The sequence below is a fragment of the Meles meles genome, chromosome 21 (assembly GCF_922984935.1).
Source record: "Meles meles chromosome 21, mMelMel3.1 paternal haplotype, whole genome shotgun sequence".
Classification (NCBI taxonomy): Eukaryota; Metazoa; Chordata; class Mammalia; order Carnivora; family Mustelidae; genus Meles; species Meles meles.
Window position 1 is genome coordinate 35,156,196 of NC_060086.1, and position 18,140 is coordinate 35,174,335.

The 18,140-nt window shown below is 52.9% G+C and overlaps 1 protein-coding gene across 1 annotated transcript in view; it reads left to right on the forward strand.

Moving 5' to 3' along the window:
• LOC123933621 overlaps positions 1-18,140 on the forward strand; it is a 126,249-nt gene that overhangs the window by 78,295 nt on the left and 29,814 nt on the right. The window contains exons 37-42 of the mRNA XM_045992959.1: positions 191-408; positions 1,969-2,162; positions 9,099-9,407; positions 10,141-10,370; positions 10,457-10,618; positions 11,629-11,706. Of these exons, the coding sequence (XP_045848915.1) occupies positions 191-408; positions 1,969-2,162; positions 9,099-9,407; positions 10,141-10,370; positions 10,457-10,618; positions 11,629-11,706 (1,191 nt within the window). The remainder of the gene's footprint in view (positions 1-190; positions 409-1,968; positions 2,163-9,098; positions 9,408-10,140; positions 10,371-10,456; positions 10,619-11,628; positions 11,707-18,140) is intronic.

The window sequence follows — 18,140 nt, forward strand, 5'->3', positions numbered from 1 at the left end:
GAAGGCAGTCCACCACCACTCCCTCCACCTCCCCTCTCCCTGGGTGCTTGCTGTCTGCTGTGCTTGGTGGTTCTCAGAGCTGGTGAGGCTCAGGAGGGCTTCCTGGAGGAGGAGTCCTCCCACCTAGCGGGCTCCCACAGACCCGTCCAGTCCTCCCTCCACTTCTAAGCCCTCTCCTGCCTCCCCTCAGGTGCAGGCAGCTGCCCGACGATACAGAGACCACGGCCTCAGTGGCTCCCTGTCTGTACACACGTCCGGCCAGGAGCTGCTTCTGCTGGAGGCCGACACCAGCCAGGACGCCCGGAGACGCAGCCGCGGCTGGGACATGACAGTCCTCCTCCACCAGGCAGTCTCCAGCGCCCCGCGAGCTGTTCAGCTGCAGCTGTCCAGCAAGGTGGCCCCAGCCAGGTGAGGGTCTCCGGGGGCCGTGCGAGGCGGGGGAAGGGCCTCCGAGGCAAAGGGCTGGTGTCCTGGGAGATGGGAAATCCTTGGGCAGAGAGGAACCCTCTTGCATCACTCAGGGACCAGGTCTCAATCCCCGCTCCTTGGGCCGTTCTTGATTTTAAGCCGTTGAGGGAAAGGAAGGAGGAGGCATTCAGTCTTCCACGTTAATCTTTTTTCTTTGCTTTCTTAGTAATGACCGCATTCATTGTGGCTGACTTGAAAGATGGCAATAAAGTGTGAAGCATAAAACACGAGTCTCTAGAGATAATCACAGGGAGTGTGTGGGTGCAGCCTTTCACCTCTGACTGTATCTTTACATGGGGGTTTGCCCATTACAATATGGCCGTCGGGATCCTGGATCTGGAGCCAGCCGCCCGGGTTCAAACCCCAGCTCAGCCTATGGGACTTGGGGCCAGTCACCATGCCCTCCTGTGCCTGAGTTTCTCCACCTGCTTCTTGGGGTTGTCCTCGGGTAACGGAGCGTTAACGTGCCTGCCCCACCAGCGCCTGGCCAGCGAGGATGCACCTGCCATTGTCACTGGCCCTCTGAGCAGGACTCATTCTGGCATAGTTCGGCTCTCCATTAAATGTCAGTGCCCTGTTTCCCCTGCTGTCCCAGCGTTGGCAGCTCTTGTGAATTTGAGGAGACCCAAGGCTCTGGGGATGGTTCTAGATAACCCTGTCCCCAGAATTACCACCTAGAGCTGTCCGTCCATGGATTCACCCGTCTGTCTGAATGTCCGTCGTTGTCTCTCGTCTGTTCTAGATTTTTCAAAACACATAAGGAAGTGAGCGTGAAGGGAAGAGAAAAATGGAGAAAATAGGAAGGTGCTCAAAGTGGCCTTAGGAAACAAAATTCATGTCATGAGGTCCCATACATTTTTTAGAGCTCAGTTAAAATTTGGCTCTGAGCATCCTAGTAGTCAAGGTGAAAAGGGAAACCAATCAGTGGTGTTATTTGCAAAGGCCATGGGGACACACAGACGCATGCCCGCTCACACCTGTGTGAGTATGCATCAAGGAAAGCGTGACTGATCTTGTTTCTGGTGGTGACCCTCAAGGGAGGCATCTCCCATGGTGTCCTGTGAAGAACATCTGGGTGGATGATTGGGACTGTGTCCTCTTCCCCAGTTCTCCAGGGAGTTGAATACCAGGCTTGTTGAAGTTGTTTATTTGCTCATTGCTCATCATCAGATGATGCACTGATAACTTACCAGCAACATCAGCTCTGTATCAGTGGTTCTGTTTTATCCCCTGCTTTACGGAAGGAGAAGCTGGGGCTCAGAGAGGTCAGGTCCTTGTCCAAGGCCACAGTTAGTGAGTAGCGGCTCTGGGATTCAAACCCAGGTTTGGCTGATCCCAAAGCCTATGATCTTAACCCCTATTACATTGTGTCCCTGTGGGTTGAGAACCCAGTAAAAGCAGTCCTATGATGGGTCTGGACAGTGGGGTTCAGGGACTCACCTCTTATGACCTGCCTACAGGGGTGGGTACTATCCGTTACCCCATCACGTTCCTTCCTAGGGTTTGGCTGTTGTATAAGGTGCTGGCGGACCAGAGCACAGCTCAGCTGCTCTTCAAGGCCTCCGCAGAGCAGAGGGGAGGCCAGCTCCTGACCCTGCAGAGCCACGTCCAGCACACAGTGGCTGGTTGGACAGCTGTGCCCCGCCTCCTGACCGTCAAGGGCATGCTAAAGCACAAGGAGACGCTCAGAGAGGGTGAGCCTGGGGAACGCCACATGGCAGGGTCAGGGAGGGTCTTGGGGAAGCACTTTCTGTAGAACCTCAGAGTAGACTAAACCCTGCATGTTTTCAAGTCCACTAATACGCTGTTTCAGCATCTCACACACTAATGTGTGAGAAACAAACACCCATTCTGGCAAAGATACCAAACAGGCTTCCTTATGCAGGACTTGTCAGAGTCTTTAATGTACTAATGGATGTTGGGAAAACCCAGGAGGAGGAGTTGTGGGCAGTGTTTCCCAAGCATATTTTTTTTAGTACTTTTAATTCTACCGTAATTTCAGACGTACAGAAAAGTGGCAAGAATAGTACAAAGAATCCTGTAAGTCCAGCTACATCAGTTACTGACATCTTACCACAATTGCTTTATCGTTCTTTTTCCTTCTCTTTCTCTCTCTATATACACACACATATATGTGTGTACATACCGTATTTATTTCATTTTATTCCTGAACTGTGTTTTATACAGTTGTAAGGTACAGAAGTGATGCTTCTTCACCCCTAAATAGTGCAGTGTTTGTTTGTTTATTTTTAAAATTATTTTTATTAACATATAATGTATTATTTGCCTCAGGGGCACAGGTCTGTGAGTCATCAGTCTGACACAATTCACAGCACTCACCATAGCACAGACCCTCCCCAGTGTCCATCTCCAGCCACCCCATCCCTCCCCCTCATCCCCCAGCAATCCTCAGTTTATTTTGTGAGATTAAGAGTCTCTTATGGTTTGTCTCCCGCTCGATCCCATCTTGTTTCATTTTTTTCCTTCCCTACCCCCACACCCTCCATTCTGCCTCTTAGCTTCCTCGTATCAGGGAGATCATATGATAATTGTCTTTCTCTGATGGACTTATTTCGCTCAGCATAATGCCCTCTAGTTCCATCCACGTGGTTGCCTATGGCAAGATTCCGTTTCTTTTGACAGACAGTGTTTATTTCTTAAAAATAAAGATACTCTCTGGGTGCCAGGGTGACTCAGTCGGTAAAGCCTCTGCCTTCGGCTCCAGTCATGATCCCTGGGTTTTGGGGTCAAGCCCTACATCAGGCTCCCTGCTCAGCGGGGAGCCTGCTTCTCCTTCTCCCTCTGTCTGCTGCTCTGCCTACTTGTGATCTCTCTCTGTCACACACACACACAAAAATCTTAAAAAAATAAATCTTTAAAAAATTATACAAAAAAAATAAAGGTGCTCTCTGGGTGCATGGATGGCTCAGTCAGAGGAGTATCCACCTCTTGGTTCTAGCTCAGGTTTCCATCTCAGGGGTGTGAGTTTGGGCCCCGCATTGACCTCTGCACTGGGTTTGGAGCCTACCTAAAAAGGTGGGTCAGTAGGTTAAGCTTCTGCCTTAGGCTCAGGTAATAATCTCAGGATCCTGGGATCAAGCCCTGCATTGGGCTCTCTGCTTAGCAGGGAGCCTGTTTCTCCCTCTCTCTCTGCCACTCCTCTTGCTTGTACTCTTTCTCTGTCTCTGTCAAATAAATAAATCTTTAAAAAATAAAGAGGGGGCGCCTGGGTGGCTCAGTGGGTTGAAGCCTCTGCCTTCGGCTCAGGTCATGATCGTAGGGTCCTGGGATCAAGCCCCACATCAGGCTCTCTGCTCCGCAGGGAGCCTGCTTCCTCCTCTCTCTCTGCCTGCCTCTCTGCCTACTTGTGATTTCTGTCAAATAAATAAAAATATAAAAAAAAATAAATAAAATAAAGCTAGTCTCCTACATTCCACAGGGCAGGTATCAAAATCAGAAAATTGAGAATATTTCTTTCCCTTTTGTGATATTTACATTTTCAAAGGGTACGTGACAGTCATTTTGTAGACCATCTCTTATTTGGAGGTTGGTCTTATGCTTCCTCATGACTACTTTCAGGGAGGTCAGAGTAGTAATGAGCCATCATATCATCATATTCAGAGGTACCTGATGTCAGTATGTCCCAGTACTGGTGACATTAGCTTTGATCACTTGATTAACATAGTGCCTGCCAGGTTTCTCCCTTGTTTTTATTTTTTCCTTCATATTCTGATCTCATAGAACAGGTTGAAGAATATTTCCTTCTCTTTTATTTTCCGAAAGAGTTTGTGTAAGGCTGGGGCGCCTGGGTGGCTCAGTGGGTTAAAGCCTCTGCCTTCGGCTCGGGTCTTGATCCCGGGGTCCTGGGATCGAGCCCTGCCTCCGGCTCTCTGCTCAGCAAGGGAGCCTGCTTCCTCCTCTCTCTCTGCCTGCCTCTCTGCCTACTTGTGATCTCTGTCTGTCAAATAAATAAATAAAATCTTAAAAAAAAAAAAAGTTTGTGTAAGGTTGGTGTTCATGCTCCTTAAAGGATCTGATAGACTCTACCCACAAAGTCACCCCAAGTGTTCTTTGTGGAAACGTTTTTTGGTACATGCAGGGATATAAAGCTGTTGAGGTTTTCTATTTCATCATGTGTCAGTTCGTAAGTTATACTTTTCAAGGAATTTGTCTGTTTCAACTAAGTTATTAATTTATTGGCATAAAGTTGTTCATTGTATCTATTTTTTTAAAAGATTTTATTGATTTGACAGAGAGAGATCACAAGTAGGCAGAGAGGCAGGCAGAGAGAGAGGGAAGCAGGCTCCTGCTGAGCAGAGAGCCTGATGCGGGGCTCCATCCCAGAACCCTGAGATCATGACCTGAGCTGAAGACAGAGGCTTAACCCACTGAGCCCCCCAGGCGGCCCCATTGTATCTACTATTATCCTTTCAATGTATGTGGGATCTATAGTGCTGTCCATGCTCTCCTTCTTGATAGTTGTTACTTTGTGCTTCTCTCTGTTCCTTTAGGTTAATTAGGATCTGATCAGTTTCACTGATCTTGTCAACCAACGTTTAGTTTTGTTTCTCTCTAGTTGTCTCTTTCCAGTATCTTTGATTCCAGCCCTTATCTGTTATTTCCTTTCTTAACTTTAATTTGGATTTACTCTAGTTTATTAAGGTGGACCTTTAAGAGGTTGATTTTTAGATCTTTTTTCCCAATGTAAGCATGTAAGTATGTTTGGCTCCCACTATTCTGTGAGCTGCTTCTCATGAATTTTGATGTTGTCTTATTTCCATTATTATTTATTTTGAAATATTTTTGGATATCTCTTGTGATTTTTTTTTCTTTGATCCATCAGTTATTTGGAATCATGTTGCTTAATTTCCAAATATTTGAAAATTTTCTGGGTAGTTTCTTGATTTTTATTTCCATTGTGGCCAGAGGGTCAGGTTTTTAAAATTTGTTGTGATTTGTTTTATGAGCCAGTATATAATCTATCTTGTGAACATATCTTCTGCACTGACAAAGAATTTGTGTTCTGCTGTTGTTGGATGTAATGTTCTATAAAGGTCAGTTAGGTTAACGTGCTTGGTTGTGCTGTTCTGATATATATCCTTACTGCTTTTCTTTTTGTCTTGCTATTGTATCAATTAATGAGAGAAGAGTGTTAATCTCTCCAACTGTGATTATGGATTTTGCTGTTTCTTCCTTTGATTCTGTCCATTTCTGCTCCAAGTGTATTGACATGTTAGAAATAGGTATATGACCATTTATGATTGTTATACTTTTTTGATGAATCAATCCATTTATTGTGAAATATGCCTAATGTACCTGCTCTTGCTTTTTTATTGGCATTTACATTGTATATGTTTTGCCACCTTTTTTTCTTTAAACATAGCTGTTTCCCTACAGTTAAGGTAAATTTCTTGTAGGCCACATATAGTTGGATTTTGCTTTTATGTCTAGTGTGACAATCTCTGCCTTTTAATTATACTAGTTGATTGATGTTTAATGTAATTATAGATATAATTGGATTCATGTCTATTTTACTCTTTTTTTCTGTTTTCCCCACATATTTTTTTTTTCAAGTGCAAAATAGTAGGTAGAAAGTAAGATCTGGGTGCTAGGTATGTTTATTGCTACTGGACTGTAGAAGTATATACACACATTCTCTCTCTCTCACACACACATACACATTTCTATATCTGTCTACAGATAGATAAGTTTAAAACCATTAGTTCACACTGATGCCTCAGTTTCAGTCTATCCTCAAAAAACTCATTCTTACTGTTTTCCATTTTTGTATTTCTCATTCCCTTCTCCAACAAAAAGAAGCCTGACTCCAATCATCCACAATATATTTACTTACTTGTTCAGCCCAAGGATACATAGGAAGTAGTTTCAGAGTTCCTAACCTATACCTCTGTGAAAGTCAACTTTATTAACTAGAATTCAACATTTGATTAGAGTTCTTTCCATCTTTGGCCTGAACATAATGTGTTTGAGATCCATCCGGGTAGTCGTTGCAGGCATAAATCCAAACACTGTGTTCACAAGTTCATTAGGGTTAATCCATGCCCCCCCACCCCCCAATGTGATTCTGTTAATCATTTGAAAGGCAGTCGGGTTTCTGGTTTCTGTTTGTATTCCAGTTTTAGGTTTTCCCTTATCCTTACTGATTTTCTGCATTTGTTTTCTGATGATGTGAAACATTAACAGTGTTCCCGAAGCCAGGATTACACAAAAAGGGACCCTTTGCCCAAGCGTCCTTGACCCCAGCAACCTAGCTGGACATCTGTCCAGGGCCCAGTGTTTCTGAACCTGAAGACTCTGCTTTTGCCCAAGAGGCGAATGCCCTTCTCTGGCCTGGTAGCCACATTAACACGAACCCTCTAATTCCCAGTTTGGCAAAAACGTGCCAAAACCAAAATTCATCATAAAATAACAAAGGTTTGAAAAAATTTAAACACAATCGAGTAAAAAAAGGTCACAGAGAACTCTTCTTGTCCAGTGTACTTTGAGTTACACTGATGGTCTCTCTTTCATCCTTCATCACTGAACGCCTACTATTTCATTTTTGAAGGCAATTACCAAGGTATAATTTCTCGGAGTGTAATTTCCATACAGGAAAAAGCCCTTTACATTTTGATAACCTCTTAGAGTTGTGTAGCTACCAACACGGTCTTGATACGGAACAGTCCCATCTCCCCCCAAAATCCCTTCCTGCCATCCATTGTAGTCCATTGTACTTCGGAGTACAGTATCTTTTGCCAAAATGAGGTGGTTGAGATACATCTAAGCTGTGGCCCATATCCACAGTGTATACTTGTTATTGCTGAGTTTGGTTATCACAGTGGAAAGATGTTTGGGTTGTTTCCAGTATTTTCCAGTTACGAATGAAGTTGCCGTCATGATTGGCCTACGGGTCTTTATGGGACCGTACAGTTTCTTTGCTTTTGAGTAAATACCTAGACGCGGGATTGTAGGATTCTATGGCAAATATATGTTGAAATCTATGGGAAACTACCAGAAAGTTTCCAGCGTGGCTGTCCCATGTCACATCCTCACCAGCGTGGTGAGAATCCTCGTTGCACCCTTGCTGGCCATTGGTGGTGTTTTTAGTGTTGGGGTTTTCACTTGTGATTTATAATTGAATCTCCTTTTGGTTTAAATTTGTGTTTTCCTCAGGACTAATTATGTTGAGCATCTTTTCAGAGGCTGATGGGCTACTTTTCAGTTTTCATGAGTCAAGTGCCCATTTAAAAAATTGAGTCGTTTTCTTGAATTCCCAAACGGACTTTGGGAATGACTTACACAAGTCCTATGTAAGATGTGTGCTTTGGAAATATCTTCTCCCAAGCTGTGGCTTTCTATTCTTTCACGGGGGTCTTTGGAACAGCAGAAGCTTTAAATTTTGATCAAGTCCAACTGATTATTTTTTTTTAAATGTATAATGCTTGGGCTGTCATATAAGACATCTCTGTTTACTAAACCTGAGGCCCCATCTTAGAAATTTTATGGTTTTAGTTTTCTAAATTTGGGCTCGCGGTTGATTTTGAATTAATTCGGGTGTATGATCAGGTCAAGGTCAAGGTGAGTTTTTTGCTTGCAGATTTTCAGTCTTTCGGCACATTCATTACAAAGACCATCCTCTCTCTGCGGAATGATCTTTGTACCTTCATCAGATACCAGTCAACCGTGTGTGGGGGTCTGTTCCTGGACTCTATGCTGTCCCATCAACAACATTTCGCTTTCACTTCTTAACAGTCTAGTGAAATCTTAGTCTGGTTACCCAGGATTACCTGGTTACTAATACCTTCTAGGATATAGTGTCGTAGGGCCCTACGATGTAAGGAATTTAGAAAAAGATGATCACAAGATTCTACGAGAGACTCTTTCTGTGCAGAAAGTGGGGTGTACTCTGTGATTGAGACTTGCGTGCCTTCTGTGCCTGAAAGCACAGAACAGGGGGGGTTAAAGCAGCCCAGGAGTGCAGAAGGGCATCCTTCCTGGAGGTCATAACCCATGAGTCCAACCTTGAGTGAGAGGAGAGGGAGGTATAAAGGGACATGGACCACACCGAGGCTTCCAGAGAACTTGGTAGGGGCAGGAGAGGCAATGGTTCCGATAACAGCAAGAATTTCCCTATTGCATGAGTTATATATGGACATGGACTTGCCCAAAAGTGGGGAATCTTCTTCTCTGGGTGGATGAGACCTCCAAGAAAGGATGAGACCTTTTCTGTCCCTGGAGTTCTGGGTCGAATCCCTCAAGTCTTCCTGAGTCTCGGTTTTGTTGTCTGTATAATGGGCCCTTCTATCAATATGGCCCGTGAGTCTCTTGAGTGGGAATGGAGCACTGGAATTAACTGGCATCCCCTGGTAGGCATGCTGCTTTTTCCACCACCCGCCCTGCAAAGTCTTTTTCTTTGTGAATTAGCTTGCTCAGTCCTCAGAGCATCCTGGGAGGGAGCTGGTGTAATTTGGTCCATTTCCCAGATGGGCTCCTCCCCTAGGACGAGAGTCAGAAGTACATCACAGATCTAGGAGCTTCCTACCCCAGGATCCTTTTCCCTCCTGCCCAGAGCAGCCCAGTCTCCTGGGCTGACCCCTTGCTCTATACAAATTCTCTGCCATCCTCTGCAGGTACCATCAGGGTCACTGCTGACTCAGCCGTGCTGGGCTTCCTCCTGCGGGACAAGCATGAGACGGCAGGGAACAGCACCAGCATACACACCGTGACTGGCATCCTCACCCAGAACAGCAGCCGGGTCTTGCCAAGAGAACTCTGGCTGAGAGGGCAACTGCAGGCCCAGACGGGGAGCCTTGGGGGCCAGGCCCGCCTCCGAGCCGATGAGGCCAGCCTGGCTCTGGGTGGGGTCTGCGCCTGCGGCCCCGGACATGGCCAGCTTTCGGGGAGTCTGAGTCACAACATCAGCACCTTGAGTGAGGCAGGTAGGAGGGGTGGATGGGGCCACATGCCTTCCTCCCCAAGGGCTCCCAGTGCCTGAAGCCAAGGGGAGGGGAGAGAAAGGAGCCCCCAGCCCCCAAACCCACCTTGCTGTGTTGCCTTCCCCAGCCAGCGTCTCCCAGGGCTTCCGTCTTCCTTGTCTTCCTCGGGGTGTTTGTGAGTCATTCATAACACACAAGGCAGGGACAGCAGCATTTGCTGAGTATTGACGCCCTTCCCAGCCTGGGGGCAGAGAGCCCCTGTGGCCAGCCCCTCCCCCACAACCCCCACCATACCCCCCCCCCCCCCCGGCTTCTCAGTCTTAGAAGCTGGTCTCTCGGGGCTCTAGGATATGCTCCTGCACCACAGTTAGGGAATAGGACACCCCCAGCTCTAGCTCCTTGGGGACTTTAGGAAGGCCTGGGGGGCCCAAAGGTGCAGCAGCTAGGGGAGAGGAGGTCAGACTCCCCTTCCCCCATTCCCCTCCTGCTCCCTGAGAGCCAGTCCCTGTCCCTGGGGGGTTAGAAGTGGGAAGGGGACACCCGACCTCTCACTTGCTGAGTATGGCATCTCTTCTGAGGATCAGACATGGTTTAATGCTGGCGCTTTATATGCTTCCATCAGGTGTATTAGGGGAAACGGGACGTGGGAGACCAGAGTTTGCCTCAAGGCCTGCGGACCCTGTCCTGCGGAGTGTAGACTGGGCTCAGCTATCTCTGTGCTTCCTTCCACCCCCAGGACTCCCCTCAGAGGCAGAGCTGCTCCTGTCACACACCCACGGGGCTTCCAACCTGTCGGCGAGCCTGGCACTGCGGAGTGCGTGGGGTCAGCTGGACGCCGCCCTCGGCCTGGATGCCCCGGCCCCTGGAGCGCCGGGCAGCCGGCTCTACGCCAGCCTGGCCCACACGGTGCCTGGCCTCGGGCGCTGGGGCCTCCCCTTCTCCATGGATGGCCAAGGCCACTTCCAGGTGGGTTGGGGGCGGGGGGCTGGGTGCCGGCCCCAGGTTGGGGGGTAGCGGGTCGCAGGGACATTCACAGCTTTGCTTCTGCCCAGAGCATGGGACACCGCGTGGCAGCTGGGCTGACGGCAAGCGTGGACGGCGAGCAGCTCCGTGTGGTCCTGGAGACGAGGCGACAGCACGGCCACCACGGGCTAGCCCTGGGGCTGCACCACGGCCTCTCGGCGCTGCTGGGCATCGTGCCTGCGCGGCTCCGGGTGAGTGACCCGCCCCCAGTGGGTGAACCAGGGCTGCCTCCTGTCTCTCCAACTTGCGGGGTCACCCTACCCACCAGCTCCTGCCAACACCGGAGACCCTCCCCGGGTCCTGCCCATCCCTGTTCAGCCGCTCCCACCCGGCCTGGCCCCTCCCCTGACCCCCCCACCCCGGTCTTCCCTCCCAACTTCCATTCTCCCTTCCATCCTCCATCCCTTCCATCCTAGCCACCGTGCCTGTATCTATCTATCTATTTTCTTTCTTTCTTTTCTTTTCTTTCTTTCTTTCCTTCTTTCTTTGTTCTTTCCTTCCTTCCTCCTTCCTTCCTTCTTCTTTCTTTCTTTCTTTCTTTCCTTCTTTCTTCTGTCCATTTGTCCTCTTGCCCACCTGTCCTGCCCCTCCCACCCCCCAGCCCCATCTAGCAAAGTTAAAACCGCCCACACCCTGGCGGGCAGCTAGTCCTCTGGGTGCTTCCGCTGCATCACTGCCGAGGGAACCACACGCACAGCTGACTTTGGCATTATTGTCCAGAATGAAAAGCAGGAAGCCTCCTGCGTGCCGGCGCGGGGGTGGCCGGACCGTCTGCGATGTGTGGGAGGCGGGTCGAGTGGATTCGGGTGTGCGGGGTGCAGTGCGGCTCCCTGCAGCCCCGCTACTCCTGGCTTACCGCCTGCGTGACTTTGGGCAAGCTGCTTGCTCTCTCTGGGCCTTAGTGTCCTAATCCACAAAACACAACTGCTGACGGTTCCGAGAACCAGTTAGAGCCTGGCACACTCGGCCCGTGAACACATGAGCTCTGGTTCCTTTGGTTTAATGACGGCCCTGTGGGGTAGCGCTGGGATTTCTGGACTTCTCCTTGGGGGCTGTTCCCAGGGGGCTTCCGCAAAGGGAGACAGAGTGGAGCTGGAGGTCTGAGCTCTGTCTGGGCTCTAGGTTGGGGGCAGAGGCCTCCTGTCCCCATATTCCCGGCAGTGGCGGTCAGCGTGGCCCCTCACCCCCCTGGTCTCCGCAGGTCAACTGCAGCGGAGACGCCTCGCCCACCCAGCTCTCAGGGCTCTGCAGGGGGGACTTCACCGGGCAGCCTCTCGAGGTATGTGGGTCCCTGTCATAGGTGGGCAGTGGGTCCTCTCTGTCACAGGCAGATCGTGGCGGGGTGGGCTCCCTGAGCTCTGGCAGTCCTGTGGCTCCTGGACCTGGGGTGAACTAGACACGGCGGCAACCACGGGGCTTGCTGCAGACCTTGTCAGTGCTGCTCTGTAGGCACCTGAGTGGGCAGCCGGTTGCAGGCCTGGCCTGGCTGAGCTCTGTGGCTTGATGGCAGTGGAGGGGGACGTAGCCCAGAGGACGGCCTGGGGGTGGAGGACAGAGGTATTCTGCCCCTGCGGCTCGCTGTCCTGGCTTGGCTGCGTGCTGGCTTCCCCCGCAGGAGCTGGGTGGCTTTCCCAAGGTCACACTGGGGCCTAAATGGTGGGAGAGTTAACTAAGAGAATAGGGGATCAGGACTGAAAGGGTTTTTAACAGACTGGACAGAGGGGCTGCCTTCCCCCCATGCAGCTGAAAGCCAGGGCACGCGGAATGGGGAGCTGTGTGCCTGGCACCCAGTCGGGGGTTGCAGGGGGGCTTGGTTGCTAGAAAGAGTAACTGGGGAAGGGGGTTGGGACGGGAGCGGTGAGTGAATAGCCCTTCCTTCAGATAGCTGTGCTCTGGAATTCCAGGAAAGGGCTAGAAATCAAGGCATTCCCCAGTTCTAGAGCAGGAGGGGGAGGCGGGAGAGCCTGTGGTCTGGGCCCCCAGCCATGTGCCCCCTCAACCGTGCGCCCCCCGTGTGGCCTCCGTTCAGCTGCGGCGGGACCGATAGTGTGCGTTCGCTCCCGCGCTGGTGCTGCTGTCCCCGCCCCAGGGGAAGGGGTTGTGAGCAGCTCCGGGTTCTCTGACGGGGGCACAGGGTGGGCCCCCAGGTCCTGAGAATACATTATCCACCCCCCCACCCCGAGAAGCGGTGACTTCCTCTGGGGGCATTAAGAAAGGGCATGTCCCCGACAAGCGTCGTGAGTGAGGCTGAGCGACTTGAGACTCTGTCACAGAAATGGGACCAGGATGCTCAGGGTGGGGGACCCGGAGACCGGCCTACGGGGAGGGGACATCAGGGACCCCGAAATGCTCTGAGAGGCCGAATTTCTTCGTGACTCCCTGAGTGGCCGCTTCCAGCTCTTCCGGGAGAGACACTTGTCAGGACTAGAGCTGGTTCCCTGGGTTTGTGGGTGGCCCAGGGGTTGGGGGTTCCCTTGACCACCGGGGCTGGGCAGAGGCCATCGCTTGGTGGGGTGTTCTGGGGACACTGCTCGGCCTCACCATGCCTTTCTTGGGGGCAGAATCTGGCTGTGTTATCCTTGAATGGCTCCCTCCTGGTCCGCGCCCGCACGGCTAGGCTAGAGGCTCAGATGACTTCCGGGGACACATTCGCCCGAACCCACGTCCACACAGCCTGTGGCCACCGCCATACCTACCTGGACGCCAGCCTCCAGCACACGTGGCCTCCCCTTCAGGCTCTGGGGGTTGCCCCCGACAACCACATCCAGGTGTCTCGGGGGGGACACGATCCCCCCAGGGCCAGGCTGGAGGTGGCCCTTGGCCAGTGTGCCCTGACCGCGCGTGGGGATGTCGGTCCTGAGGCCAACACCACTCACACCAACTGGACCCTGTCCCTGGTGAACCGCTGTCCTCTGCTGGAGGTAAGCCCCCTCCCCACCCCGCACCCAGCAGTGCAGAGGCCCGGCAAGACCCCTGCCCCCCTCTATGTTATTAACTTCCTACTGGATACCCAGCTCTGCTCTCAGCATGAGAAACTTCTGTTGTCTTGCCATTATCCCCTGATTTGGGGGGAGGCATCGAGTACAAAACTTTGAGCCAAAAATGGAACCCCAACGTGAATATTCCCCCTCGCAAAGGGGCCTCCCTGGTTGGCTTCCGTTCTGGGGCTCAAGTTTATTCTTTTCTCCTGATCTCGCTCATCCTGGCCCTAGGATTCAGGGTCTGGGAGCACTCATGAGAATATTGAGAAGCACGTGCTGACTTTGGTGAGCACTGTGTGCTGAGTGCCCTCTGAGGCTTCTCAGATGTGCTCCCCAAATCCTCACCCCCGCTGGGAAGGGCCTGCTTGTGTCCCTGGTCCCGGGGTCTGGGGCCCAGAGAAGTTGAGAGACCGGAGTGGAATTAACCCCATCACTCCCCTCTCGTTCCCATCTTGGGTCCATGCCTCCGTGAGGGGCATGTCGTCAGCCCCAGTGGGACAAGTTACTCAGGCTCTCCGCCCTCCAGCCAACCATCATTGATGGCAGTGCTGAATTTCCAGCAGCCCGTGTTTTCTGGGGGCCTGGCTCTGGCCAGCGAGTCATAAGCATTAACTCACTGACATTTCCCAGGGACTCGGGGTGCTATGATCAACCCCCATTTCCCAGATGGGTAAACTGAAGTTCAGGTTCAGCAAGACAGAGTCCGTGGTGGACCCAGAACCGGAGCCTACCTCTGTCCATGGGGTACCCAGGGTATCGGCTGCTTTGCAGAGGGAGTTGCTGGTGGAGTTGAGCCCGTAGGGCGGTACCGCCGTCTTCCCAGCCAGGCTCATGCCCAGCTCCCCGACACTGGCTTCCAAAGCTGCCCTTAACTCCAGCCACTTCTCCATATTTCAGGCAACGGGCATCCCGCAGGCCCTGCACGCTGAGGGCAGCCTGAGCTGGGGCCCCTGTGAGGTCAGTCTGGCTACGGGCCTCCACAGTGACCAAGGAGACGCCCTCCTGCAGCTGGCCTGCACCTGTGGGCCCCAGACCTCTGTTGTCGGGCATCTGGCCCACTCCCTGCCCCTGCTGGGCCGCCTGGGCCTGCCCCCCAGCAGCGCCATCAGCCTGGCTGTCCGGCCCCGCCCTGCCGCCCGCAGCTCCCTGGCCCTCCAGCTGGGGCCGTGCCGGCTGCAGGGCATGCTGGAGCAGCGTGGGAACCAGAGCGCGTGGACACTGGCCACCGAGCCCGGCTGCCCGCTGCTGGAGGTGCGTATGGTGGGCCAACGAGGCAGCCGGGGGTGGGGGGAGGCCTCCAGAGCCCCTGCAGGGTACAGCCTGAGCCTGTTCGGCTCCCTCCGCCGCCTTCTCAAGACCCCGCCACTCTTCCCCACATTCTCTCTCCAACACTCGGTTCCTCTCTAGTCTTAATATTCCCATTTGGCAGATGGGAAAATTGAGGCCGAGAGAGATAAGGGTCGCTCAGAGCCGTGCCGTGGAAGGACCACACAGTTGTAATTTATGAATTTGTCATTTCAGTGACCTTCTGAGCGCAGGAAGGCAATGAGGGGCTCTCTCCTCTGCTGACAGTGGGGACAGGCATATCTCGGTTATGAAACCACAGCCTGGGCTTTGTCTGGGCCACGAGATGGTCTGAGAATTCTCCTGTGAAATTTGGGGGAGGAGAACCCGAGTCTCAGGGAAGGGGGACACTGAGTCAGACAGTACAGACTGTCATCCTGCCTGTCACCTTGTCACTCCCCTCCCAGTGGAGCCTCCTGGGGGTAGACACAGGATCTGGTCCCCTCGGCATCCCCGGGCACTCACAGATGCCCTGTCACTATGAAGTCAGCACAGCCCTGAGCCACCCACGAGAGCGTAAGCATCATGGGAGACGCACCCACTCGCACTCTAGGATGATGGATACGTTTTTCCTTTGCTGTCCGGGACAGTAGCCGCTAGCCTCACGTAGCTACCGAGCATGGCGCTCACCGGTGCACCCGAGAAGCTGAATTTCTCCTTTTGCTTCACTTTAATTTCAATGGAAACAGCCCCACGTGGTTAGAGACTATCCTACCGGACGGCCTAGATTAGAGGCATAGGCTGTAGAAGACTGATCGGGTACAGACCTGAGCTCTGCTGGTAACCCCGGTATCGTGGGCATTCATTCATTTTGCCTCTCTAAGCCTCAGTTTGCCTGTCTGTCACATGGGGACAGCGACTGCCCAGCTCTGGGCTGGGGACAGGCTGAAGAGAGGCGATTCCCGCAGAGCACTTGGCATGAGGCTGTGTGGGTACTGACTTTCTACACTGGTTACTTGTTGTGTGTTGGGACTGCTGCTCTTTCGTGGGGCGAGGGAAGCACAGATTTGGGGGGCTGGGGGGCTGGAGGGATGAGATGGTGGCAGACGGAGAATCAGACTCGTTTCTGACCTGGGACCTCTCTCTGACCCCCTTCTGGTCTGCCAGGGCCTGGGCCTCCCAGCAGGGACGCAGCTCAATGGCTCCCTGCAAGCCACAGGTGGAGAAGCAGCGGTGTCCGGGGCCCTCGCATCCCCCAGCCAGACCGCGTCCCTGACCGTGGTGGCGGCCGTGCACCCGTCGGAGGCCACACTCCGAGTGAAGCTGAGTCACACGCTGCCCACGCTGCGGGCCATCCCCCCAGAGGCCTTGCTGAGTGTCCAGCTTGGGTGGGTGGCCGGGCACCGGCTGGGTCTGGAGCTGCAGGCGGGGGCCTGTGAGCTGCAGGGCGGTGGCGAGCTGCGCCTAGACCACGGGCTGCACTGGTGGGTGCTGGCTGAGAGCTCCTGCGAGGCCCTGCAGGTAAGGGGCGCTGCGGCGTGGGTGAGGGGTAGGCCCCACGCTCTCCAGGGGGCAGGGCGGGGCCTTCTTTTCAACCACTGGAGAAACAAGAGAGATGAAACCCCAGAAGAAGGGACTCATCAAATACTTATCAAGCCCACTCTGTGCCCTGGAAATACAGCCATGAACCAAGCAGAGGTAAATGCCTGCCTGGGGGAGACAGGCAACCCCAGGCATCCATCAGCGAAGTGCAGGCTGTATCGGTTAGTGGGAAGGACTACGGCGAGGCAGAAAGTGGGAGCGGGGGCGTGAATAACAGGACACACTGCAGTTTTTATAAGTCGGTCAGGGTTGGCCCCAAAGACAAGATGACATTTGAGCAGAGTTGTGAAGCAGAAGAAGGAGGAGCCATGTGGCTATCTGGGGAGAGAGTCTTTTAGGGCCCGTGCAAAGGTCCTGAGGCAGAGCCAGAGAGGCAAAGCATTTGCTGGAACCAGGATCAGCAAAGCCTTTCTCTAAAAGGCCAGAGAGTAAATATCTTCAGATTTGCAGGTTGCGTAGCCTCTGTAGTGACTACTCAGCCATGTGGTTACAGCACAAAACACCGTATAAACAATAGAGACACAAATGGGCGTGACCATGTGCCAAGAAAACTTTATTTATAACAGCAGGTAGTGGGCTGGATTTGGCCCATCCACCTTCGTTTGCTGACTTCTGCTGTATGAAAAGCACATGAGTTGGGAGAGCATTGATTCAGGATCCTTTGTAGAGGCTGAGACAGAGGACCGGCTGGAGGTTTGGGAGCAGGGGTGTGGGAGAGGGGGCGGGGGAGCAGGGTGTCTCCTCTGCTTGTGTGCCATGTGTGGAGAGGGCTGCGGTTGCTGGTGCCTGTGACGGGCAGCACCGTGGAAAGAGGAGGGCTGGGGAGGCGTCCCCGACTCAGTCCCGTCTTGGACGTGTTAAACTTGCCAGGGCTGTTGGACGCCCAGGCAAAGCTGTGGGGGGCAGCTCTTGGAGTCAGGAGCTTGGCTGTAGTCTCTGAAAGCGGGGGGACTGGCTGAGACTTCCATGGGGTTGGGTGTGGACTGAGCCGGAGCATCAGGGAGCAGCTCCAGGTACCAGCTACCAAGGACAAGCCAGGGAGGACTAGAAACCCAAGGAAGGAGGGGCCCAGGAGGCCCAGGAGGAAGGCCTTTCAGGGAGGGAGGGGGTAAGAGGGTTGGAGGCTGTGTCCGGCAGGTGCGGGTCTCAGCAAAGTCCATGCTGGCAAGGCCACCTGGGAGGCCAGGAAGCATTAGACTGAGATGCGGCTCTGTGCTCTTGTCTCTGGGTGGCCTTGAGCAAGTCATCCTTCCTTTCTGGGTCTCTGTTTTATCACAAAATGAGGTGTAAAGACCCCTCTGCTATCAGGATTAGTTAAAACGGCAGACACCCGCTGCCTAGCACGGCCCGATGCACAGTGGGGGGCTGGAGAATGGACGTGTCTTTCCCTGCCCAGTGCTAAGGCGAGGAAGCCGAATGATGCTCTGTGTACCAGCCCTGCCGTCCGTTCTCTGGAGGGCTCTTGCAGGTGCTGGGAGCTCTCTGCGAGAGCTGGCTCTGTCCCGGGAGAGGAGAGGGGAGAGGAGGAGGGTTCTCTAGCTCCTCTGGTTGTAAGATTGTTGGGCAGCTTGGTCCACAAGACTGGGTTCTCCCCCAAAATCATATCCCTAGGGATCTGGGGAGGGCGGGGAGGCAGGAGGAGGAAGCTCATTAAACAGTAGATACTGAGAGCTACAGCCAGGGGGCCCTTGGGCACTTTGAGACCCAGATCAGAGCCACAAACCCTGGGGCGTCTGGGTGGCTCAGTGGGTTAAAGCCTCTGCCTTCGGCTCAGGTCATGATCTCAGGGTCCTGGGATCGAGCCCCACATCGGGCTCTCTGCTCAGCCGGGAGCCTGCTTCCTCCT